Here is a 27,921-nt window from a genome sequence, read left to right on the forward strand (position 1 = left end):
GCAAGACATTTGGTGTAAACTCCATTACGAGTTTCTGCCCTTTAGTTACTTCGCTCTGTCTGTGAAGCTTGCTAGGAGAGATCATCGGGTACGACTTTTCATGGCTATTGACCTCCTGAAAACAAACTCACTCAGAAAAGCAAATATTTAAAGGCAAAATCGATTTCTATATGATCAATTTTACAAAATAAGAGACATGTTAATGTGAGTTAGACATGCTATTTGTGGTGAGTTAGCAATTAACTATAGAAAAACGGTTACCATTGTTGAGCATTGAATCCTTAATTCCATCCCCAGATCTGCGATCTGATCTTTTGTCAGCAATCTTTTATCATTTGTTTGCAGGTATTTATGCAAAAATTTGCTCTTTTTTGAAGACAAACTATTAAAAGTTGTAAAAACGGTATATCTGAGAGAGTGCGGCTTTAAAATAATGAAATGTTTGTTTTTGTTCCTCCAAATAGCTCAGAGTCATATAGAAATCCGCTGAATAGTATGTGTTGCCCGTTTGGAGCCTCAATCACAGTCAACACGTGCAAGATTTTGGGATAAACTCTACATTGACAGGGATGATTCACCCAATGATCGAATTAAACAAAAACATTCTGCTCACAAACATTGTCACAATTTTTCATCATGATTCGATCATACATTCTTAAATCATTATTTGCACAAGGTTTTGATGACGCTGTCGTCACCAAGAACGCTGCTGTCATCGTTGCCTACCTATATGTTGCTTTTTCAAGCCACACAAAAATGAAGCAATTATAGAAAACCTTTATTACAAGTCTGCATTTTGCAATGTCAAAATTTTCAATATGACTCACTAATCATGAGGAAACAAACACTCATTTAATGAGATTACCGACATTTATCGTTACTTTTTATCTAAAATTCAACACATATCATTATGACACTGGATAAAGTTTGTTTTAATGAAAATTGATCACAGAACATAAAATATAATGTCATGAAGATTTGGGCAGTCTGTACACGCCCCCGGAATAAGCAAGTGCTTGGTCCTTGACCTTTTTGTCGAGAAAGTGGTTGAGTTCTTCTAGAGTAATCTCCCCTGATGTTCCCTGCATGGCAAACATGCGCAGTACACTGTGTATTCGCTCAAGTGGAAGCGACTCCAGGTTAGACAGCATCCCCACAATGTACGTCCAGAACACCTGAATATATGAACAATACTGGTTGTATGTTTAAATTATAAGGAGAAATAAACACCATCATTTGCTGAAAATCCGGTTGCTAACTACATATCTATGCCAATTTCCTTAACTACACAACAACATTCATAGAGCCGCCAGTGCTCTCAATCCTATCTACCTGAAGTTCTTCCTCTTTCTGGGCATGCGCAGATGCCATGGCAGACTCAGCCTCTTCGTCGTCCCCGACAACCAGGTCATGACCCCGACCCCTGTGCTCCTCGACCAATAAGAACTATCAGGAGTCTCTTCTTTCAGTAGCCCCTGGGACTGCCAGAATGCGATCTTCCGGCGGAGGGCTGTTGCAGGTACTTGCAACGCTGTGCTTAACTCGTCCACTGTCCATCGCTCTGGAAATTTTGTGAAAAATAGTGAGAAAACATGATATTAACAAGAGATGTTTGTCAAACATAATGCCCCCCCCCCCACACACACACCTCCTGAGCGCCATGTTGTCAGGATTATACGGACAATTGAATGAAATATGCATGGACCGAAATGACAGCTGATTTGTCACTGACAATGGATGCCGTTGAGGCAGTTTTAAGATTATGACCATTCAAAGTGTGAGAATAGAGCGTGTTATGACCATGACCTTTAACTCTATGACCTCAAAATCCATAGGAGTTATCAGCTGGTCACCAAAAACCTTAATTTTGAGGGCCATGAGTGCAGGCATTGTCAAGTAATCCACAGACAAGCTTTTTTCGTTTAAGGTCACTGTGACCTTGACCTTTGACCCTATGAACCCTAAAATCATAAGGGGTCATCTTACACCTACAGGTCAGACATAATCCAAGTCAAGTTTGAGGGCCATGGGTGCAGGCATTGTCGAGTTATCACTCGAACAACATTTTCACATTCAGATCACTGTGACCTTGACCTTTGACCCGATGACTCCTAAAATCAATAAGGGTCATCTGCTGGTCAGGTCCAACTTCCTTGTCAAGTTTGATGATCAAAGATTCAGGCATTGGTATCACTGGGAGAAGATTTGTTTCTTTTCTTGTGTTAAAGTCTACTGTGACCTTGACCTTTGGCCCAAAGACCCCCAAAGTCTATAGGGGTCATCTACTGGTTAGGCCCAACCTTCAAGTTTGAGGACCATAGGTCCAGAAATTGTCGAGTTTGCTTAAAAGGTCAATGTGACCCCTTAGACCCCTAAAATCAATAGGGGTCATCTACTGGTCAGGCCCAAACTCCAAGTCATGCTTCAGCACAATGGGTGCAGGCATTGTTGAGTTATCAATCGGACAACTTTTTATCATTCAAGGTCACTGTAACCTTGACCTTTGGCCCATTGACCCCTTAAAATCAATAGGGGTCATCTACTGGTCAGACCCAACCTCCAAGTCAAGTTTGAGGGCAATGGATGCAAGCATTGTCGTGTTATCACTCGGACAACCTCTTACCATTTAAAATCACTGTGACCTTGACCTTTGGCCCGATGACCTCCAAAAACAACAGGGGTCATGTACAGGTCAGGGCCAACTTCCATATCAAGATTGATGACAATAGGTCTAGGCATTGTTGAGTTATCACTCGGACAAGCTTTAAAATTATTTTACCATTAAAGGTCACTGTGACCTTGACCTTTGACCCGATGAGCCCTAAAATCAATAGGGGTCATGTACTGGTATCGCACAACCTTCATGTCAAGTTCTTCGAAGGGAGGCATAAATACTACAAAAAAATATGTACATTCAAATAGTGCCCAATGACATTTTTCTTTAGACAAATGTCTGAGATATTTGGCAGTGCTGCGAATTTCATTGCTCTGAAATGGTTGAAGTTAATAAAAATTATGTTTTTTGAGCAAAGTAAACTATATAGAGTTTTTACAAGCACCTACAATTGTTGCCTTTATAAAGGTCTGCAAACGTGCTTTAATGGCTGAATTATGGCTTGACCCCAATGAACACATTTATTGTAGTATCAATACTTTGTTCCTTACTTATGGATCAGCAAATCTAGATTAACACAAATACTTTAAGAGCTCTTCAAAAGATTTGAGAGCTTTTCAAATAATTAGAGACCTCTTCAAATCAATTGAAAAAATGAAGAATTGATTTTTTTAACAAATCTGTACTAACCCATAGTAAATAAAGATATAAAGTTTTTACTCTATAAATGAGCTATATAGTTCAATTGTTGAGAGCATCAATTTGGATATTATGGCTGCATGTACAAGGGACACCATCCCTAGTAGACTGAACTAACACACACATAGTGCCTACCTTGGTGTTCAAACTGCATGAGTATGGCTGCATGTACGGAGGAGACCATCCCTGATAGACTGAACTAACACACACATAGTGCTTACCTAGTTGTTCAAACTGCATGATTATGGCTGTATGTACGGAGGAGACCATCCTTGATAGACTGAACAAACACATGGTGTTTACCTTGTTGTTCAAACTGCATGAGTATGGCTGCATGTACAGGGGAGACCATCCCTGATAGACTGAACTAACACATGGTGTTTACCTTGTTGTTCAAACTGCATGAGTATGGCTGCATGTACGGGGGAGACCATCCCTGATAGACTGAACTAACACATGGTGTTACCTAGTTGTTCAAACTGCATGAGTATGGCTGCATGTACGGAGGAGACCATCCCTGATAGACTGAACTAACACATGGTGTTAACCTTGATGTTCAAACTGCACAAGTATGGCTGTATGTACGGAGGAGACCATCCCTGATAGACTGAACTAACACATGGTATTAACCTTGTTGTTCAAACTGCACAAGTATGGCTGTATGTACGGAGGAGACCATCCCTTATAGACTGAACTAACACATGGTGTTACCTAGTTGTTCAAACTGCATGAGTATGGGTGCATGTACGGAGGAGACCATCCCTGCTAGACTGAACTAACACATGGTGTTAACCTAGTTGTTCAAACTGCATGAGTATGGCTGCATGTACGGAGGAGACCATCCCTGATAGACTGAACAAACACATGGTGTTAACCTAGTTGTTCAAACTGCATGAGTATGGCTGCATGTACGGAGGAGACCATCCCTGATAGACTGAACTAACACATGGTGTTTACCTTGTTGTTCAAACTGCATGAGTATGGCTGCATGTACGGGGGAGACCATCCCTGGGAGACTGAACTAACACATGGTGTTTACCTTGTTGTTCAAACTGCATGAGTATGGCTGCATGTACAGGGGAGACCATCCCTGGTAGACTGAACTAACACATGGTGTTTACCTTGTTGTTCAAACTGCATGAGTATGGCTGCATGTATGGAGGAGACCATCCCTGGGTGACTGAACTCACATAGGGTGTTTACCTTGTTGTTCAAACTGCACAAGTATGGCTGCATGTACGGAGGAGACCATCCCTGATAGACTGCACTAACACATGGTGTTTACCTTGTTGTTCAAACTGCGAGTATGGCTGCATGTTCAGGGAAACCATCCCTGGGTGATTGAACTAACACATAGTGCTAACCTAGATGTTCAAACTGCATGAGTATGGCTGCATGTACGGAGGAGACCATCCCTGATAGACTGAACTAACATGTGGTGTTTACCTTGTTGTTCAAACTGCATGAGTATGGCTGCACGTACAGGGAAACCATCCCTGGGAGATTGAACTAACACATGGTGTTTACCTTGTTGTTCAAACTGCACAAGTATGGCTGCATGTACAGGCGAGACCATCCCTGGGAGACTGAACTCACATAGGGTGTTTACCTTGTTGTTCAAACTGCACAAGTATGGCTGCATGTACAGGGGAGACCATCCCTGGGTGACTGAACTAACACATGGTGTTTACCTTGTTGTTCAAACTGCACAAGTATGGCTGCATGTACAGGGGAGACCATCCCTGAGAGACTGAACTAACACATGGTGTTTACCTTGTTGTTCAAACTGCATGAGTATGGCTGCATGTACAGGGGAGACCATCCCTGGGTGACTGAACTCACATAGGTGTTTACCTTGTTGTTCAAACTGCACAAGTATGGCTGCATGTACAGGCGAGACCATCCCTGGGTGACTGAACTCACATAGGGTGTTTACCTTGTTGTTCAAACTGCACAAATATGCCTGCATGTACAGGGGAGAGCATCCCTGATAGACTGAACTAACACATGGTGTTTACCTTGTTGTTCAAACTGCATGAGTATGGCTGCATGTACAGGCGAGACCATCCCTGGTAGACTGAACTAACACACAGTGCCTACCTTGTTGTTCAAACTGCATAAGTATGGCTGCATGTACAGGCGAGACCATCCCTGGGAGACTGAACTAACACATGGTGTTTACCTTGTTGTTCAAACTGCATCAGTATGGCTGCATGTACAGGGCAAGACCATCCCTGGGAGACTGAACTAACACATGGTGTTTACCTTGTTGTTCAAACTGCATCAGTATGGCTGCATGTACAGGCGAGACCATCCCTGGGAGACTGAACTAACACAAAGTGCCTACCTTGTTGTTCAAACTCCATGAGTATGGCTGCATGTACGGAGGAGACCATCCCTGGGTGACTGAACTCACATAGGGTGTTTACCTTGATGTTCAAACTGCATGAGTATGGCTGCATGTACGGAGGAGACCATCCCTGATAGACTGAACTAACACATGGTGTTTACCTTGTTGTTCAAACTGCATGAGTATGGCTGCATTTACGGGGGAGACCATCCCTGGGAGACTGAACTAACACTTAGTGCCTACCTTGTTGTTCAACCTACACAAGTATGGCTGCATGTACGGGGGAGACCATCCCTGGGTGACTGAACTAACACATGGTGTTTACCTTGTTGTTCAAACTGCATGAGTATGGCTGCATGTACGGGGGAGACCATCCCTGGTAGACTGAACTAACACACAGTGCCTACCTTGTTGTTCAAACTGCACAAGTATGGCTGCGTGTACGGGGGAGACCATCCCTGTTGAACTGAACTAACACATGGTGTTTACCTTGTTGTTCAAACTGCATGAGTATGGCTGCATGTACGGGGGAGACCATCCCTGGGAGACTGAACTAACACATGGTGTTTACCTTGTTGTTCAAACTGCATGAGTATGGCTGCATGTACAGGCGAGACCATCCCTGGGAGACTGAACTAACACATGGTGTTTACCTTGTTGTTCAAACTGCATCAGTATGGCTGCATGTACAGGGCAAGACCATCCCTGGGAGACTGAACTAACACATGGTGTTTACCTTGTTGTTCAAACTGCATGAGTATGGCTGCATGTACAGGGGAGACCATCCCTGGAAGACTGAACTAACACATGGTGTTTACCTTGTTGTTCAAACTGCATGAGTATGGCTGCATGTACAGGCGAGACCATCCCTGGGAGACTGAACTAACACATGGTGTTTACCTTGTTGTTCAAACTGCACAAGTATGGCTGCATGTACAGGCGAGACCATCCCTGGTACACTGAACTCACATAGGGTGTTTACCTTGTTGTTCAAACTGCACAAGTATGGCTGCATGTACAGGCGAGACCATCCCTGTTGAACTGAACTAACATATGGTGTTTACCTTGTTGTTCAAACTGCATGAGTATGGCTGCATGTACAGGGGAGACCATCCCTGGGAGACTGAACTAACACATGGTGTTTACCTTGTTGTTCAAACTGCATGAGTATGGCTGCATGTACAGGCGAGACCATCCCTGGGAGACTGAACTAACACACAGTGCCTACCTTGTTGTTCAAACTGCATAAGTATGGCTGCATGTACAGGGGAGACATCCCTTGGTGACTGAACTAACACATGGTGTTTACCTTGTTGTTCAAACTGCATGAGTATGGCTGCATGTACAGGGGAGACCATCCCTGGTAGACTGAACTAACACATGGTGTTTACCTTGTTGTTCAAACTGCATGAGTATGGCTGCATGTACGGGGGAGACCATCCCTGGGAGACTGAACTAACACATGGTGTTTACCTTGTTGTTCAAACTGCATGAGTATGGCTGCATGTACGGGGGAGACATTAAAGTTGAGTGTTCTGTCCTTCAGCTCAACCTCCATGGAAACCAGACCTGCAATATATCAATAAAAATTTATAACTGATAAATCAACCTATCTACCTAGTTATCAATATGTACACAGAACAGGTGTTCTATTTCAGACTTATAAGAGATGAACAAGCAATACATCTTGTCTATAAATCATATAAAAGTATAACCTGTACACCGTTGGGATATCTTATCATCAAGCATACAACAAAATATCAGTAGATTTCGGTTGAATTTTAAGTTAGTTAGAAAGCGATATTATATTTTCCTCATTCAATCAAAACATTCCAAATACATCTTGTCTCATAGTTAAAGTCTTACCATTTCTTACAAAATATAGGAAACTGAAACTAGGACGTATTAGTTGAAAACATAGTCCCCTGTCAATAATCCGTTGAAGAGTATAACCTTGAGACATCTTATCATCAATTGCACCTCCCCCCCTCTCCCCAAATGATAGTTAGAGGAGTTTGTTCTGACAAATTGCATTTAATTTTGCAAGCAAAAGCTCATTTATTTTTCAAATATGATATACCATTTTATGAAATGTTTTCGTATGCATGTTGACAGAATGTGGGGGGGGGGGGGGGTCCTTATCTAAATGAGGACATTCTTAAACAAAAGCAACATGGTCTAGTGTTTTCCAGGTATGCACTTTGCTAGATTTGTGCATATTTTTTCTGGTAACAAGTTTCATTTATTCCACAAGTGCTAAATGGTCCGTCAGGCCAATGCAAACAAACTTTAAAATATGGCCTTAGCGTCGATAGAAAAATGTTATCAAATACAGAAATGCAATGAAGAGAATTTGTGTTGTATTAAAACTAGAATCCTATGCAAAACATGCGCTTTGATAACATCATCAATATGATTTTTCAAAAGAAAGAGGGAAAACTTTACATTGGCACTTTGCAAGCACATTTAATCAGAGTAAAATTCTGCCAATTATGAAATTAATAAGTGTCAGCACTTGGATATCAACAAGTTTCAAAGAGACCATCAAGTTGACAAATAGCTGACATCTGCATCACAAACTTAACTCCAAAATTATAACCAATTAATCTAGTACACTCTTGAAAAAATAGAGGCCACTGAAGTGGCTTCCTCCTTATAACATAAAATAATGAGGCACTGCTGTAAGTTTGATATATAAATGTAATCCATGATTGTGCTTTTATAAAAATTATGTCTTTGTATATTAAAGACAAATTAGAGTTAAATTTTAAGGCAGTATTTTATGCCCAAATAGGTCAACAAAATGTTTCAAAGGAATTAAGCTACTTCTTAATGAAATATACACTGATACAAAGCAAATGTTACAGGGTATTTTATATACATATAGCGGCACTGATACTGTCTGTCTAGCTTTTATGGTGATGGAGTACTGTACGCCTGCACAGAAGGCTTCCATCCCTATCAGATGCACATAGCAATTTGGGTAGACTGTTACACAAATTTTATTGGATAGTCATATGTTTAAAAAAAATACAACATATTTTAAACAAGAGCTGTCATAAGACAGCGCGCGCTCAACTACGCTGGTTTGAGTTAGAAGTGAATACTGTGACAAAATGGGTTTTTAATGACTGGCAGAAGAGATTCAGTTTCTACTGCTTTCTTCTATTTTTTGTAACATTGACCTTGATCCTAAGGGCCCCAAACACAATCCGATGGAAGTCATTCAATTGAATGAAGGGTATTGGACATATAAGTGAAAATCCCAACTTGCCCCAAAACTTTAACCTGCCCTAAAACTTTAACCGAAGTCAATCAGGGGCCATAACTTGTATAAAGGATGATATGGAGTTATCTAACCTCATTATGTGACGGCCCTGAACAAATGTGTGAAGTATTAAGGCCATTGAATGAAAGTTATAAAACTTATTCGTGAAAATTCCAACTTGCTCTAAAACTTAACTGGACCCCACGCTGACGCTGGGGCGAGTGGTATAGCCCTCCTTATTCTCTGAATAGTCGAGCTAAAAATCTTACATATTTTATCACAATAAACTTCAATAAACAAAACTCTGGCTTGTATCACAATATCACCTACCGAGATGTGACTTCCAGTTAAGGGTGCGGTTGCCTTTCAGGGCCTCAAACTTGGACGTAAACTGTGCGAGCAAGGCCTGCATGTGCTCCGGGAGGCTGATTTTCTCCTCACGAAATGCCGGCCAGAACTGGGCAGACAGAATCATAGCCGACACCTCCACATCCTGCAGGGAAATACATTATGATTGTTTTCAGTGAACTTTTTTGTAAGACGGGAAATATAATTCTTAAGTCTAATTATAAAGTCTTACCATGAAAATTAACACTAATGAGGCAAGAAAATTGCACTAAACCTCAAGGGAAAACTGTTCCCTATAATCACTAATGGGACATGAAAATGGCATTAAATCTCATGTGAAAACTGTTTAAGAAAAACCATACCTCGACTTCTCCCTTTTGTTTTCGCTCATCAGTGATGCGAGTGTTTACACGTTTAGAGTCGGCCACATCTTTTAACATCACCTCACAAAAGTGTAGTTCATCCCCAAAACGCAGCTGTAAGAAGTGGGGTAAAAATGGTAAGCAGTGAAATAGATTATTGTCTGTTACATAAATATGGGATTTATTATAAGGAAATTTTAGCCAATGAGAACAATGAAGATATAAAACTGTGTGGTTTGGTAAATGTTTGCACTAGAAAAAGATTATGAGCTGCATTATGGGACATGACTGTTCAAGTTTCATGTTACCCAACAACTGCTCCTCATTATGAGACATGACTGAACAAGTTTCATGTGGCCCAACAACTGCTCCTCATTATGGGACATGACTGAACAAGTTTCATGTGGCCCAACAACTGCTCCTCATTATGGGACATGACTGAACAAGTTTCATGTTGCCCAACCACTGCTCCTCATTATGGGACATGACTGAACAAGTTTCATGTTGCCCAACAACTGCTCCTCATTATGAGACATGACTGAACAAGTTTCATGTTGCCCAACAACTGTTCCTCATTATGGGACATGACTGAACAAGTTTCATGTTGCCCAACAACTGCTCCTCATTATGGGACATGACTGAACAAGTTTCATGTTGCCCAACAACTGCTCCTCATTATGGGACATGACTGAACAAGTTTCATGTGGCCCAACAACTGCTCCTCATTATGGGACATGACTGAACAAGTTTCATGTGGCCCAACAACTGTTCCTCATTATGGGACATGACTGATCAAGTTTCATGTTGCCCAACCACTGCTCCTCATTATGGGACATGACTGAACAAGTTTCATGTTGCCCAACCACTGCTCCTCATTATGGGACATGACTGAACAAGTTTCATGTTGCCCAACAACTGTTCCTCATTATGGGACATGACTGAACAAGTTTCATGTGGCCCAACAACTGTTCCTCATTATGGGACATGACTGATCAAGTTTCATGTTGCCCAACCACTGCTCCTCATTATGGGACATGACTGAACAAGTTTCATGTTGACCAACAACTGTTCCTCATTATGGGACATGACTGAACAAGTTTCATGTTGCCCAACAACTGTTCCTCATTATGGGACATGACTGAACAAGTTTCATGTTGCCCAACAACTGCTCCTCATTATGGGACATGACTGATCAAGTTTCATGTTGCCAAACCACTGCTCCTCATTATGGGACATGACTGAACAAGTTTCATGTTGCTCAACAACTGCTCCTCATTATGGGGCATGACTGAACAAGTTTCATGTTGCCCAACAACTGCTCCTCATTATGGGACATGACTGAACAAGTTTCATGTGGCCCAACAACTGCTCCTCATTATGGGACATGACTGAACAAGTTTCATGTGGCCCAACAACTGCTCCTCATTATGGGACATGACTGAACAAGTTTCATGTTGCCCAACAACTGCTCCTCATTATGGGACATGACTTGGCCCAACAACTGCTCCTCATTATGGGACATGACTGAACAAGTTTCATGTTACTCAACAACTGCTCCTCATTATGGGACATGACTGAACAAGTTTCATGTTGCCCAACAACTGCTCCTCATTATGGGACATGACTGAACAAGTTTCATGTTACCCAACAACTGCTCCTCATTATGGGACATGACTGAACAAGTTTCATGTTGCCCAACAACTGCTCCTCATTATGGGACATGACTGAACAAGTTTCATGTTACACAACAACTGCTCCTCATTATGGGACATGACTGAACAAGTTTCATGTTACACAACAACTGCTCCTCATTATGGGACATGACTGAACAAGTTTCATGTTGCCCAACAACTGCTCCTCATTATGGGACATTACTGAACAAGTTTCATGTTGCCCAACAACTGCTCCTCATTATGGGACATGACTGAACAAGTTTCATGTGGCCCAACAACTGCTCCTCATTATGGGACATGACTGAACAAGTTTCATGTGGCCCAACAACTGCTCCTCATTATGGGACATGACTGAACAAGTTTCATGTGGCCCAACAACTGCTCCTCATTATGGGACATGACTGAACAAGTTTCATGTTGCCCAACAACTGCTCCTCATTATGGGACATGACTGAACAAGTTTCATGTTGCCCAACAACTGCTCCTCATTATGGGACATGACTGAACAAGTTTCATGTTGCCCAACCACTGCTCCTCATTATGGGACATGACTGAACAAGTTTCATGTTGCCCAACCACTGCTCCTCATTATGGGACATGACTGAACAAGTTTCATGTTGCCCAACCACTGCTCCTCATTATGGGACATGACTGAACAAGTTTCATGTTACCCAACAACTGTTCCTCATTATGGGACATGACTGAACAAGTTTCATGTTGCCCAACCACTGCTCCTCATTATGGGACATGACTGAACAAGTTTCATGTTACCCAACAACTGTTCCTCATTATGGGGCATAACTGAACAAGTTTCATGTTACCCAACAACTGCTCCTCATTATGGGGCATAACTGAACAAGTTTCAAGTTATCCAACACATCCTCATCAGTTCGGGGCATAACTGAACAAGGTTCATGTTAATGACTATTAAGTAATGACCACCATTAGGCTGACGAGAAAACTAAACCAGTCTATGAGCTTTCAGTCTGACAATCAAATATATAAATATTAATACATTGACATTTCTTCTTCAAAATATCGACAAGATTAAACCCAAAGATACAAAACATTGCTATGTATACCTTAAGCAATTCGAGGTAGCGAATCTCTTTCTCAATCTCATAGCTGAAGTTGGTGAGGATCCGGTCGGCCAGGAGTGTACGATACTCATTCACAAACAGCTCTTTACTCCCGTAGATGTTCACCAACATGCTGATGATGTCAGAAGCTCGCCGACTTTTTGATGCCGAGGCTGAACACAATTTATAAATACATAAATATGTATAGGTATGTACAAATTATATTCCTTGTCAGTAAATTATGGTGAACCAAAAAAGGTTTCTGACTTCTAGGTCAGAAAGAATCTGTCACCTAACTAGATCCTCCTACCCCATCTATACACTTAGTTTCCCCATCCACTGTCACCCAGGTGATTATCCACAGGTACAGGATCAGGCATCCACTTCCTCCACTGGTTAGCATCTAGTCCCCTTGGGGAAAAGGTCCTTTAAACAGTTCCCTCATGTCTGTTCTACCACCCTACCCCCACGTTATCCCCTTATATACATCAGTACCCCTCAAAGCTGCATCAGTTTCCACAGGTTCAATGGTCACTTTTTCCATTTTTCTTCATCCTCCTCCCCAGGGGCCCTAGTGTCAGGAGGGGACTGCCCTATAACTAGCCCCCTCTGTATGTTTAGCCTGCTTATAACATACCCCCAACCCCTCTCACCTGGGTCAGCATCCACAGGATCAGGCATCCATTTTCTCCACTCATCTGCATCCTCCTCCCCAGGGGCCCCGGTGTCAGGAGGGGGCTGCCCTTTCACCAGTTCTTCCAATAGTTCATTGCTTCCATCATCTGTCAGGTTGGAGACTATACATCGCACTGTGTCCTCCCTGGACCTGAAACATAAAGCCAACATTTAGTTCTCTAATCTCTACAGTTTTTGTTGAATCATGTGTTCAAGACTTTGTGGAAATATGATTGATACAACTGAACGGCCTTCAAGCAGATACTAGAAGGCTTAACCTTAAAAAAACACTATCTTTGTTCTTTACTTATATGCGCGCATGTCAGCCAGATCAATTGTTTATCAAGACAATTAACTCAACAAACATTTAGTTAACATGTGTAGCAAATTTCATGTTAATACAGAGTGTGGGAAACACTATTTGTAGGGGTACCTGTATGGTAGGGTTTGTGCACGTCAACATTGTACAAGTTTTGCATGTCATGTATGATAGCACAAGTCACATGATCTATGGAAGTTTAAAGTGAAATTTCATAAACAACTTTTAAACTGAACTGTAATTTTAACACAGACATGTTAATCTGCGTACAACTTCATGTACATGTAGTGTTTTGTAACCTCTCATTTTTAAGTTATTTTCAACATAATATTTTGCATGACGACACCAACTTTAAAATGGTTGATTTCACTATGATTTACTCTTCAACAATTATCAACTATATCTCACCTCAGGTACTTTCTGACAGGATCGCAGACAAGCTCCAGTATAACTCCAGCAGGATCGAGGGCCCTCAGTGCTCGTATAGCAGAAATGTACGCTGTCAATATGTCGGCTGTATTCACTCCTGCAGTAAATATCAGAACCAGGATATAGGAAACATAGTAAGGGAAGTCTATAAAACAGTTCAAGGTAAGTTGTCTAGTGTGTATTGATTTTACTATGTAATAACATCAAAGCGAAATTCACTTTGTCATCAAATTCGCATCATCGCAGCAAATCAATATCGAAGTCGCACTTTCACTTAAAATATCTTCCCATTAATTAACCTGTAAATACTAGTTACCTAAATCCAGTTTTGTCATTGCAAACTGCATCATGTGCTTGAATATTATGCATACCTTACAGTTAAGAGGCGCACCAATCCGGACCCTGAAGTACCTAATCTCTATCATTAAGACATTTGATCTAGATATTAAGCTTGAAAAATGGCTTATTCGAAGTTGAATGCTTGAAAACACAGCATTACTGCCACTGTTACAGTCAGCCATCAGAGACAGAATTGTATACACACACTTATAGCTTTGCAGACTGCAAAAGTGGCCACAACACTAATTTATCATGTGGTTCCAACCAGGGTGAAGCAGGCGTGTTTCCAGGGCAGACTTCACTGTGGTCAAAAGGTGTCCTCACATGTCAGTCTTATCCAAGCATGTATAATACTACAGTGGTTACAAACCAGGGTGTAGCAGGCATGTTTCCAGGGCAGTCTTCAGTGGTGTTATCTGGTGTCCCCGCATGTCAGTGTTTCTCTGAGCATATATACAACTGTAATACTACAGGGGTCACAAACCAGATTAAAGCAGGCGTGTTTCCAGGGCAGACTTCACTGTGGTCAAAAGGTGTCCTCACATGTCAGTCTTATCCAAGCATGTATAATACTACAGGGGTTACAAACCAGGGTAAAGCAGGCATGTTTCCAGGGCAGACTTCACTGTGGTCAAAAGGTGTCCTCACATGTCAGTCTTATCCAAGCATGTATTATACTATACATGTAACAATTGTTTCAAATCACAAAAGATCTACTTAACAGTCCAACTGAGACATCTTTACCTACAAACATAAAAACTCATAAATTGCCACAAGAGTTTAGTGACTTTTTTGAAAAGAAAATAGAAACATCAGAGATGAGATAAAATCAAAATGAGTTCTTAACCCAGTCGAATCAGAAACAGAACAATTGAGTGTTGAAAATAGTCTGACTCACTTTGAAACAGCATCAGCAGAAGAAGTTAAGAAAATAATCAATAAATCTTCCAATAAATCATGTGAACTGGATCTGATACCAACATGGCTATTAAAATCATGCCTCGATGAACTTTTACCATTTCTTTCAAATTATCAACATTTCGCTCAGCACAGGAAACGTTCCATCAGAGTTTAAAGGATCTTATGTTCGACCTCTTTTGAAAAAACAAACACTGGATCAAAACATTTAAAAAATTTATAGACCTGTTTCAAATCTATCATTTGTATCAAAGACACTAGAAAAAGTAGTGAGTTCTCGCATTGATGAACACTTGACAGAAAATCAACTTCAAGAAAAACATCAGTCAGCCTATCGTAAATTCCATTCCACAGAAACTGCACTTATCAAAGTCCAAAATGATGTTCTTAAATCCCTTGACCATGGTAATGCAACCATCTTAGCAATGCTAGATCTATCGGCAGCCTTTGACACAATCGATCACAAATTTTTTTTACAAAGACTTGAAAATGTGTTCGGAATCGCTGAAAACCACTGGAATGGATAACATCATACCTTCAAGATAGAAAACAGACAGTATAAATTGATGGGGTGCTGTCAAACCCGGTCACACTGAATTTTAGTGTTCCACAGGGGTCCGTATTAGGGCCGAGATTTTATACAATGTACACTTAACCCCTTGGTGTCATTTGCAAAGAGCATGGGCTGCAATACCATCTCTATGCCGATGAGTCACAGCTGTATTTATCTTTCAAACCATTAGATGGCACTTCTAAGGAAGAAACATTACAACGCATCCAGTCGTGCCTTCAAGACATAATATCATGGATGAATCTAAACATGCTCAAACTTAACACTGATAAAACAGAAGTCATCATGTTCTCATCTCCTCATAACTCCAAACACATTGAAGATCTATCGGTAACAGTTGGTGACTTGAAAGTTAAACAGTCTGTTAATGTAAAAAAATTAGGTGCCATCTTTGATTCAAACATGAACATGGAAGATCACATTAATTCAGTATGCAGATCATGTTATTTACATCTTAGACAAATAGGCAGACTTCAGAAATATCTGACAATTGATGCATCTAAACAACTTGTGACTTCATTGGTTATCTCGCGCCTAGATTACTGCAATGCACTACTGTATGGAGTATCTCAAACATTAGTCAACAAACTGCAGATCGTTCAAAATACGGTTGCCCGCATCATCACCAGAACCTTGCGGTACGATCATATCACACCTGTACTTAAAGAACTACATTGGCTTCCAGTGCAATACAGAATTCAGTTTAAAATTTTAACGCATACCTACAAAGCTTTAAACGGAAAATCACCAGAATATTTGGAAGAAATGCTTTGTGTTTACAAACCACGAAGAAATCTGCGATCTCAAAACAAAGCACTTACTTTAGTGATACCAAAAAGTAAAACTGTAACCTACAGCCGACGTTTTGAATATGCAGCTCCAAAACTGTGGAACGACCTACCATCCGGTGTGAGAGACTCAAGTTCATTGTGTTCTTTCAAACGTGCACTTAAAACACACTATTTCAAACAGGCGTATGAGTAGCATTTTTACCAGGAATGATCTGTGACAGTGATTCACGAAGACTGTGTGACCATTATGTGATTTTAAACATAATTTTACAACCTGTTTCAATTCTACCATGATCTTTCAGTACAGTTATATATCCTATGTAAACTGTTTTAGACTATTGATACAATATATAAATGCAATTTAGATGTCGGGCGTAAATAATATTAATATCATTTTTAAAAAATTTCAAAGTTTCGCTAGACTATTTTTTTACCGTATGATATTGATATTTATTGTTTTTAATTCAGACGACCAGTTAAATACCACATTTCATTTTATTGTGTTTCATATTTTTTAGTATGTTGTACATTTATTGTTCAAAAGCTGTCTAGTATTTTAATGATATTGCTTGTAGTTAGCTATCAGATTATACCGTTGTAAAAGCGCCTTTGAACATGTATATGAAAAGGGCGCTATATAAGTTTGGTAAATAATAATAATACTACAGGGGTTACAAACCAGGGTGTAGCAGGTGTGTTTCCAGGTCAGTCTTCAGTGGTGTAATCTGGTGTCCCTGCATGTCAGTGTTTCTCTGAGCATGAATTACACTACAGGATTTACAAACCAGGATGTAGCAGTAGTGTTTCCAGGGCAGACTTCAGTGTTGTCACCAGGTGTCCCTGCATGTCAGTCTTCCCTGAGCAGGTATAACACTATAGGGATTACAAACCAGGGTGTAGCAGGCGTGTTTACAGGGCATACTTCACTCTGGTCACAAGGTGTCCCCCCATGTCAGTCTTCCCTGAGAATGAACTACACTACAGGATTTACAAACCAGGGTGTAGCAGGCGTGTTTCCAGGGCAGACTTCAGTGTCGTCACCAGGTGTCCCTGCATGTCAGTCTTCCCTGAGCAGGTATAACACTATAGGGATTACAAACCAGGGTGTAGCAGGCGTGTTTTCAGGGCAGACTTCACTGTGGTCACAAGGTGTCCTCGCATGTCAGTCTTCCCTGAGCAGGTATAACACTATATATAATACTACAGGGATTACAAACCAGGGTGCAGCAGGCGTGTTTCCAGGGCAGACTTCAGTGTGGTCACCAAGTGTCCTCGCATGTCTGTCTTCTCCAAGCATGTCTTTAAGTCCTGGACTGCTGGCTCAGACTCAGGGTACTCTGTGTAAGATTCAAACTTTAGTAAGCCACACAATACAGAAAGGCGTGTGTGAAAGATAAAGGCCTGATATTCAATTGTAGTTGTGTCTAGATAATCTCCTGTTCAAATTCAAGAGCAGAGCAAGAGTATGACAAAACTAGTCCATTGTATCAATTGAGTATTGGGAGTAATTTGACAAATAAGTTAGCAACATATATGTCTCATGTCAATATCTTTAACAATTTCAAGTCATGGTCATTATTATAGATCTGTTGTTGAAAAACAAGAAAAGCAAAGATGACAAGAAGGCTATGACCCCCCTCCCCACTTAAACAGATAATAAAAAGGAGCCCTTTGATTACAATTGTCCATATTGTGCTTTGGTATCCAAAACAATGCAAACTGTACAGTTTGAGTCAAAATTACCCTACAGCAAAAAAAATCCCAAGTAGCCTCAGTAGTTGACTATGTTCTCCACTCTCCATACCTATAATGATATTAAACAGCTGCTCAATCTGTACCCTAGCGTATGTCTCCCACAGGAAGTGCTGTAGTCTCCCTTTGAAGCCCTCAATGCAGGTGCTTCCTGTGTTGCTAAGGTTACCAGAATATACAAGCTTGAGCCAGACAAGCACCTTGTTCTCCAACCACTGAAAATAAGAGTTGAGAATTTGATAACGGGCATCCCATTAAAGTTTAAAAACTAGTACATAAACGATATTAGACAAAGAGCAACTGGTACAATATTGAACACTTCCAAGATTTATATTTCCGAAAGCAAGATAGTATTCCTTAAGAAACTGTTTTTGTTACACATATGTTTTGTAGTATGTCCATTTTACCCTGAATACTATCTATCTTAACCATTTAACTGAAGGAAGGCACGATAATTGCAATAGAAACTAATTAAACAAACAAAATCATTAAAATTTATGTTTAACCACCATATAAACCAGTGAAAAGGGCAATTCACAGATTGCAATAACTCAGTAATATAGTTAAATAGTGCACTAACTCAATTATACAGTATGGTAATGAACTAAGAATAAAGCTTTGTCAAACAGGGAGAATAACTCAATTATTTTTAGTCAGAATTATGGGCCTTGCTGCTCATATTGTCTCTGGCAATGTGTGTACCAGTTCATGTAAATATCATAAATGGTTTTAAAGTTATGGCCAAGTTTGATGTTTGCACAACAATGTAGATGACAATGACACCGCGGCTACGACAATACCTCAACTTCTTTCCTTAAAAAAACTGATGAGATAAAAGCATAGTTGTTTAACTTCTATATTTCTTCAACAACTCACATCCTCAAGCTCTGCTAGGTATGGTGTTTCAAAGTTTCCCTTGCACGTAGACTCCACATGGTGGGCGATCTGTTCATGCACTAAGGTCGTTACCGCGGTACCGGACACCTGCTCCAGCAAACCTATCTCATCACTGCAAGGACAGAATAAGACTTCATAACAAAAATGCACCATTCCCAGAATAACTAAAATTATACCAATAAGATGTCAAGCAAAACTAATTTTATTATTCATAACTGTTTATTCAATGAAAAATGAAAATCTAAAAGCCTAAATTTAAGTATCTTACTTGTCATGTATTATTATATGACAATTACTGAAAATATTTTATTGATTATTTTTAAAATACAAATATTAATGTAAAAAACACTTTCAATTTGGTAATAATATTAGAGAAATCTGTTTCAAGTCAGAAAATGACAAGAATGTTATATAAATATCAGCAATTCTTTTTAGTCAATATTTTTTTATTGTAGGATGTCATTTGTTTAAAAATTTAATACACATAAACATAAGCTATATATTATAACCCAATTTTGTTATTTGCCCCTAACAAATTATACACATAGTTTAATATATCACACCTACTACATGAATGGGCTATCTGATTGGTTAAGAAAGGCCACATGGACAACATGTATATATTCCATACACTAGGAATAAATTTCCATACCCAAGAAAATTGTGGATATTCAAAAATGTTAATTGCTGGACAGACAGGATGGAGGGTAAGGGACTTACAAGGTAAAATGTTGCAAATATTGGCACAAAACAAATGTGTTTCTTAGTGAAAGGCTGCCATATGTTCTTAATTTTACTTACAGTTTAGTGTTAGTGTCATGAAAGCGTTTCCGTATCATCTCACAGCGACAATCTGACTGCTCCTTCTGACATCCCATACACTCAGTGACCTCCTCCTCACTCTCCTCTGTAACCGTAGCAATCAGTATCACCATAGTAGCATGTACAGAACATAAAACGGTATTATCAAAATTGTTCTCCTTTAAATTCTTACCTTTGCTTTTATTTATGATACTATAATCTATTACGAGAATTGTGATGATCTTGTTGAAATTTGTTGACATTCGAGAGGTAGCGAACTTGAGCATGAATGTGTAAACTATTTTTTGAGTGCTATGTCATACAGGTGTGTGTAGTAAATATGTGTAGTGAATATGCAGGGCATATGCAATCTGTGTCATTTACATCCCATGGGTATGCCATGCAAGATGCTGGATATATGTAAATTCTGAGATTTACATCCTGACCCTGAAGAACCTAAACATGAATGGTAATCCTATCAGTACACATGGAAAGAGAGGTTTCTTTAATGCCTTTAAATGCTGCACTCTCACAGATTCAATTTTTTGACAATTTTTTTGTCTTGGAATGAGTCAATCTTAGTGAAAATGCATGGAAACCAGTGATATGACTCCTGACAAAAAATCAGATAGCAGATTTTCATATTTATGTTCAAAAATTGATATTTAATGCAGTTTTCTTAAAGCGTTGGAACATGGAAACACTTTTAGCCATAAAATATTAATTTTTCAACGGAAAGATGAAAAACTGCGATCTGATCCTTTGTCAGCAGCCTTATATCACTGGTTGTTAAATATTTACACAAAAATTGGCTCATTCCAAAATGTAAAATAAACTAGAAGCGCCGCAATGCGACGAAACCAAGAAGTTATGAGTTTTGTTATGGGCAATCAGAAATTATAGCCAATTAATTTGTTGTATGAGCAAGTTCAATCTGCAGCTTCATATAAGCTTTATTCACACTAAGATTCATCACTATCCATCAATTCTAACTAAGTTGTTGGGCAGAAAAACATTTTTCTATTTTTAGGAACAGTGACCTTGACCCCACCTCCCAAGCTAGCTCTTCACATAAGCCTTCGCTCTAAGTATCATCAATATCTATCGATGCTAACTAAAGTTATTGGGCAAAACCATTTTTCTATTTTTAATAACAGTTACCTTGACCCCGCCCCCCTCAAAAGAAAGTCTTCACATAAGCTACTAGTACCTACTTACAAAATTTCGTCAATATCTATCAATCCTAACTAAAGTTATTGGGCAGAAACCATTTTTCTATTTTTAGTAACAGTGACCTTGACCTTAGCTCCACCCCCTCAATAGCAATCCAAAGCTAGCTCTTCACATAAGCTACCTACACACCAACTTTCGTCAATATCTATCAATCCTAACTAAAGTTATTGGGCAGAAACCATTTTTCTATTTTTAGTTACAGGCGACCTTGACCTTAGCCCCACCCCCTCAAAAGCAATCCCAAGCTAGCGCTTCACATAAGCTACCTACACACGAAGTTTCATCAATATCTGTCAATGCTAACTAAAGTTATTGGGCAGAAACCATTTTTCTATTTTAAGTAATAGTGACCTTGACCTTAGCCCCTCCCCACTCAAAAGCAATCCCAAGCTAGCTCTCCACATAAGCAACTTACACACCAACTTTCGTCAATATCTGTCAATGCTAACTAAAGTTATTGGGCAGAAACCATTTTTCTATTTTTAGTAACAGTGACCTTGACCTTAGCCCCATCCCCCTCAAAAGCAATCCCAAGCTAGCTCTTCCCATAAGCTACCTACACACCCAAGTTTCATCAATATCTATCAATGCTAACTAAAGTTATTGAACAGAAACCAATGTTTGACGCCCGCCCGCCCGCCAGCTTGTATGGGTAGCTACATGTAAAAGTAGTGTTATAACCTGTCTAATATCACTGTTACCTCATAACATCATATATAGAATGCAGTATTCAGTTATGACATACACAGTATCAGTGGTAGGCTATTACCACGACATCAAACATAGCTGATTTGTATACAACATGTACACATACCTTCCTGTGCAGGTTTGTTGTGCTGCCTGAACACTCGGAAAGTCTGACTGTAAAAATGGTCCACACATTGCCTGAACACGGGGGTTGCCTGGGTAAACACAACAGCCCGTAGCAGGATCCGAAGTACATCAGCCACTGTCGATACTCCACAGAATGCAAGCATTGAGTAATTCCTAAAAATAGTGTGGCACAGTTAGTACATTTATGAATATAATATAAATACATGGTGAAAGTACTTTTTAAGTCAGCAAATACAAAAATCACGCTCATCAAGACTGACATTTCATTGTTCAAAACTCCATGTAATCCACTGACCTGTTAGTTTCCCTGGGTAGTCCCTCAAGAATGTGTAAGGCAGGCTTATAGTCCTGAGTCACGCCATGCAAGTATTCCACAGCCTGCAGTAGCTGTGAGATGTCTCCTTCGACCTGGACAAGAACCAATTAAGATGAGATTTGAAGTTATAGTCGAGTTTTTGCATGACAAGCAAACGACAATGCCACTTGTGACACCATGGTTATTACAATACCATAACTATTTCTCCTTAAAAACCAAATCAAAAAATCTCAAATCACCTACAGTGGGAAAGTGTTTTGCAACAAAATGAGTACATGTGTTCTTGACATAAATTCGGTTTGTCATTTTTACAAATTTGTATTAAGACAGAAACAAGAAAATAATGTTGGTGTTTTTTTTGTTTTATCTGATAAAATAATATTAAGTCAAAAGGGTACAATTATTACAACTATTTTCCTCAGATACATATCACATTAAACCATGTTTGATTTGAAAACATTAAAACCAGATTTTTTATTTGTACTTTACTTTGTCTTCAGCATCTTTATCTTCCAGCTGTGGTTTTTTCTCAAAGAATCCCAGAAACTTTGGAGCCACCCTCTCTCGTAGGTCCTCTTGAAGGGCCTCGAAAAACCAGTCCTCCAGCAGATCCATGAGGCCATTCTGACAAAGGATGTTGACTGCTGTGCTGAACTGACCATCTTCCTTATTGGCAGACAAATCCTTAAAGATATAAGACAGTGTATTACAACTGCATAAAATATTGTACCCCAGTAAAACTCTGTATCTGATTAGTCACCTAATCCAATCATCATAGTGCTATATAAGGAACAGTGTTATTTTTGTTACCATTTTGGGAATGGGCGAGGGCCTTTCTGATTTGGGAAAATATGTCATTTTGACTAAAATTTGGTCCAGAGAATTCCTATTTTGCCTAAAGCACAAGAATGCTTTTAAAACTTGAAAGAAAAGATAAAAGAAAGAAAATATCTGTTTCTTTTAAAATACACCAAAGTACCGGTAGTCAGAAAACACACACTGAAGGAGTCACTTAGCATGTGGAATAAACATACTCAGGCTAGCTGCACAGGGGCTTATACTATGCGTGTACCCTAAAAAAAGTAAATATTAAATGCCTATAAATTGTCAAACCAAACCAAACATTTTTTAAAAGGATATCACTAATAGAGCCCCGAATGGAAGAGGATACAGCCAACATTGAAAGACAATACAGCCCAGATTAAAGACGATAAGGCCAAGATTCTTTGACTTACAGCCCAGATTCTTGGACCTTACTGCCCAGACTCATTGACCATACTGCCCAGGCTCATGGACCTTACTGCCCATACTCTTGGACCTTACTGCCTAGACTCGTGGACCTTACTGCCCATACTCTTGGACCTTACTGCCCATACTCTTGGACCTTACTGCCCATACTCTTGGACCTTACTGCCTAGACTCTTGGACCTTACTGCCCATACTCTTGGACCTTACTGCCCATACTCTTGGACCTTACTGCCTAGACTCTTGGACCTTACTGCCCATACTCTTGGACCTTACTGCCCATACTCTTGGACCTTACTGCCCAGACTCATGGACCTTACTGCCTAGACTCTTGGACCTTACTGCCCATACTCTTGGACCTTACTGCCCAGACTCATGGACCTTACTGCCTAGACTCGTGGACCTTACTGCCCAGACTCATGGACCTTACTGCCCAGACTCATGGACCTTACTGCCCAGACTCTTGGACCTTACTGCCCAGACTCGTGGACCTTACTGCCCAGACTCATGGACCTTACTGCCTAGACTCGTGGACCTTACTGCCCAGACTCATGGACCTTACTGCCCAGACTCATGGACCATACTGCCCAGGCTCATGGACCTTACTGCCCAGACTCATGGACCTTACTGCCCAGACTCATGGACCTTACTGCCCAGACTCATGGACCATACTGCCCAGACTTGTGGACCTTACTGCCCAGACTCATGGACCTTACTGCCCAGACTCGTGGACCTTACTGCCCAGACTCTTGGACCTTACTGCCCATACTCTTGGACCTTACTGCCCAGACTCTTGGACCTTACTGCCAAGACTCGTGGACCTTACTGCCTAGACTCGTGGACCTTACTGCCCAGACTCATGGACCTTACTGCCCAGACTCATGGACCTTACTGCCTAGACTCGTGGACCTTACTGCCCAGACTAGTGGACCTTACTGCCCATACTCTTGGACCTTACTGCCCAGACTCTTGGACCTTACTGCCCAGACTCGTGGACCTTACTGCCCAGACTGGTGGACCTTACTGCCCAGACTCATGGACCTTACTGCCCAGACTCATGGACCTTACTGCCCAGACTCATGGACCTTACTGCCCAGACTCTTGGACCTTACTGCCCAGACTCATGGACCTTACTGCCTAGACTCGTGGACCTTACTGCCCAGACTCAAGGACCTTACTGCCCAGACTCATGGACCTTACTGCCTGGACTCGTGGACCTTACTGCCCAGACTTGTGGACCTTACTGCCCAGACTCATGGACCTTACTGCCTGGACTCGTGGACCTTATTGCCCAGACTTGTGGACCTTACTGCCCAGACTCATGGACCTTACTGCCTGGACTCTTGGACCTTACTGCCTAGACTCATGGACCTTACTGCCCAGACTCATGGACCTTACTGCCTGGACTCGTGGACCTTACTGCCCAGACTTGTGGACCTTACTGCCTAGACTCGTGGACCTTACTGCCCAGACTCATGGACCTTACTGCCTGGACTCGTGGACCTTACTGCCCAGACTTGTGGACCTTACTGCCTAGACTCGTGGACCTTACTGCCCAGACTCGTGGACCTTACTGCCCAGACTCGTGGACCTTACTGCCCAGACTCGTGGACCTTACTGCCCAGACTCTTTGACTTTACTGCCCAGACTCATGGACCTAACTGCCTGTTACTTTGTATTCGAATCTGTCGTTACCCTCCTTCTTGTTGGAGATAGGTACAGTCCACACTCTGGTGGGTCGTTGTACTGTGATAAAAATAACTTGAATGTGCAAACCAAGAACGTCTTGTGTAGGTTAAAATGTCAATATTTACAGTGCAGATAAAATCGGTACAAAAGAATTATCGGAGCTGTATGGCCTGCAACCCTGATTTAAAAGTGTCAGGGGAGGCGCTGTCAATAAGAGACTGGGGAAGGGAGTTTGACAACCGGATACAGTCTCGAAAGAAACAGTGTTGGTACACCATGGTCCTTGGAAAAGGTAGCAGGAATTACTGGTGAAGGCCTCTGAAGGTAGAGGTTGGCATGAGCATAATTAGTAGGAATGCAAACGAATATTCAAATATTGCTTAGTATTCGAATGTCAAAATCGGTATTCGAATATTCGATGTTTTTTGTTGAAGAAATAAAACAATAAACCTTTTTCCTACAAATTTGTTGTTGTGTGTTAAGTTCCTTGGTATTGTTTTTACAACGATTGACCCTTGTATGACAGGCGTGAGTTCGATGTCACTACACTATGCAAGCATCACATGTTAATAATGTGACAATAAAAAGTCCCCGTAATTTTACAGTAACAGGCGCTTTTGGAATGGGCCAGACCCGAGTGCGTGTATAAATAAACTAAAAACCCGAACCAACAAAACTGGCTATAAGACATGTGACATCGAAAAAGTTTCAATTATTTTCGGTAAATTTCAATTTCAATGACCATGCAAATTTCAATGTTACTGTATAGAATAGCGTTTAGTATATATTTCCGTTATTATAGTTCAATAGATGAGACAAATTCACTTTTGTTTTTGTTTTATTATTCTTCTAGTTGCCGAGTTGCCTTGGTTATTCCATAGTTAAACTTAGTAAAAGTCATTTCCAGAACGAGGCTGCTCGTCCTAAAAAGACATTTCGTTGGTGCATCACGTCATTAAACCGGGAATTTACGATATTTGCCGATCTTGTTTCGCATTTTTATGCAGTGGAAATGAAATAATATGATTTTGTGTTCTTTGTTCAAAATGTATTACTTTTTGAGTTTTTCTGAAAATTGGGAATTTCCAAGGCTATAATTTGGGAAAAATCAGGGTCTGTCACTGAATCGGCTATGACAAAGAAGGATAAAAAGGCCCCAGCTATAACTATAGAGAATCACAAAAGTTTACTAGAACTTCTAAAAGATTCATTATGGTTATCGAATATTCGAATATTCGATTGAAAAAAATACCAAATATTCGAATAACAATTTTGCCATTCGTTTGCATCCCTAATAATAAGTGGTATGGCTACCAGATGGTTGACAATGCGGTAGATCAGAACACTTTTAACTTGTGCAAGTCTCCTGTAAGGTGGGCCATTAAAACTTTTGTTTTATTGCAGTAACACTACTAGTTCTATGATGATCACCAGTTGCAAGTTTCTGTGCTGGACCATTTCAATAATGCTAACTTTCTCTTTGGTGTGAGTATCCCAGATGATGTATCCATACTCCATTATTGGGCGAGTGTCTTGTAGCAGAGGTCTTTTGTTGCTCTAGGGCACTGATATGTGATCCTGGATATGAAAGTACTGGTGATGTTAGCTTTCTTGACAGTGTTATAATATGTTGATTTCAGTGTAGGGTTCAATGTATGCACAGTCCCAGATACTTGGCAGAGTCAACTGATTCTAGTTTATTTGTGACCATGGATGTTATAAGAAATATTCACGATTTTCCTTTATATACCGGTAGTGACATATATGACTTGACACATCTGTAAATGGAATTCCATCATTCAGTCTGCTTCCCACTGTTGTAGTTTTTCAAGATCATCCTGGAGGACACTGGCATCATTTGCTGTTTATGCTTTCTTGATTTTCTGCTAGCCACAATAATGCGTGTTAAGGAACTTTTTTTACATTTGGATATTCATTTTGTTCCCTAAACGCCACAAGTCGACTGATTCATACCAATGTAAAATATATTCTGCAACTGTTACTCAACAATATTTAACACTGCATTGTTAAATAAAAACATAAAATTAAAGTTACACATATATTTTTAGCAAATACCTTTCTATTAATACACTTAAGTGTTTCATGAAACACTAATTTAGATCGACTTCTGTCAACAAAGCATCGCCATTTTGAACGAATCTAGCAGGTGCCCGCTCAATTAACTTAGCACTGAGATATGTCATTCTTGGCTAGGAAAACAACAAGTGGGATATGGACGTGTCGAGTCGCCAAAACAAAAATCGACTCTGAAGCGGCCTTTTATATGGACTGGAGTTTCTGCTTGCTATGTCAGCATGCCAGATGGGTGGATCACTCTATGGACAAATATGAGCAATATGGCCTTTCAATTCAGATTGTTCGGTTAAAACAGCTGACTCTTCAAATGTCTAAGGAATCAATATGGTGATCTGTGGCCATAAAGTGGTACGAACCATGAAGAGAGCGAATCGGCAAGTTTATAACGTTCTAAAACAAAAACAAGTATTGATAAATGTTAGCATATGCTACAAAAGAAGTTTTTGGTGGTTTATCATAATGAGTGTGTATCTTTACTGTATTCTTCCATGGACTTAAGACATTTTCTGCTGTTTTCCAGGCCAAATTGATTTCTTCCATGGGCGCCGCCATCTTGGAATATGAGAAAAATTTATATTATTACACGAAAATATTTTGTTCATTTTTTTTAAATGGCTTTTAT

General features: G+C 40.2%; 1 protein-coding gene across 1 annotated transcript; it reads right to left on the reverse strand.

The window, feature by feature from the left end:
• Positions 1-666: 666 nt before the first annotated feature.
• LOC128223048 (anaphase-promoting complex subunit 2-like) lies at positions 667-27,863 on the reverse strand. Its single transcript, XM_052932287.1, is given in 17 exon segments — positions 667-1,175; positions 1,333-1,448; positions 1,451-1,561; positions 7,137-7,232; positions 9,262-9,424; positions 9,642-9,755; positions 12,397-12,566; positions 13,047-13,219; positions 13,796-13,913; positions 17,653-17,772; positions 18,240-18,402; positions 19,064-19,196; positions 19,886-19,991; positions 21,933-22,105; positions 22,248-22,360; positions 22,758-22,952; positions 27,777-27,863. Coding segments are annotated over 17 exon segments (2,346 nt in total). The 5' UTR covers positions 27,852-27,863; the 3' UTR covers positions 667-968.
• Positions 27,864-27,921: the final 58 nt, after the last annotated feature.

This window comes from Mya arenaria, chromosome 17 (genome assembly GCF_026914265.1).
Source record: "Mya arenaria isolate MELC-2E11 chromosome 17, ASM2691426v1".
NCBI lineage: Eukaryota > Metazoa > Mollusca > Bivalvia > Myida > Myidae > Mya > Mya arenaria.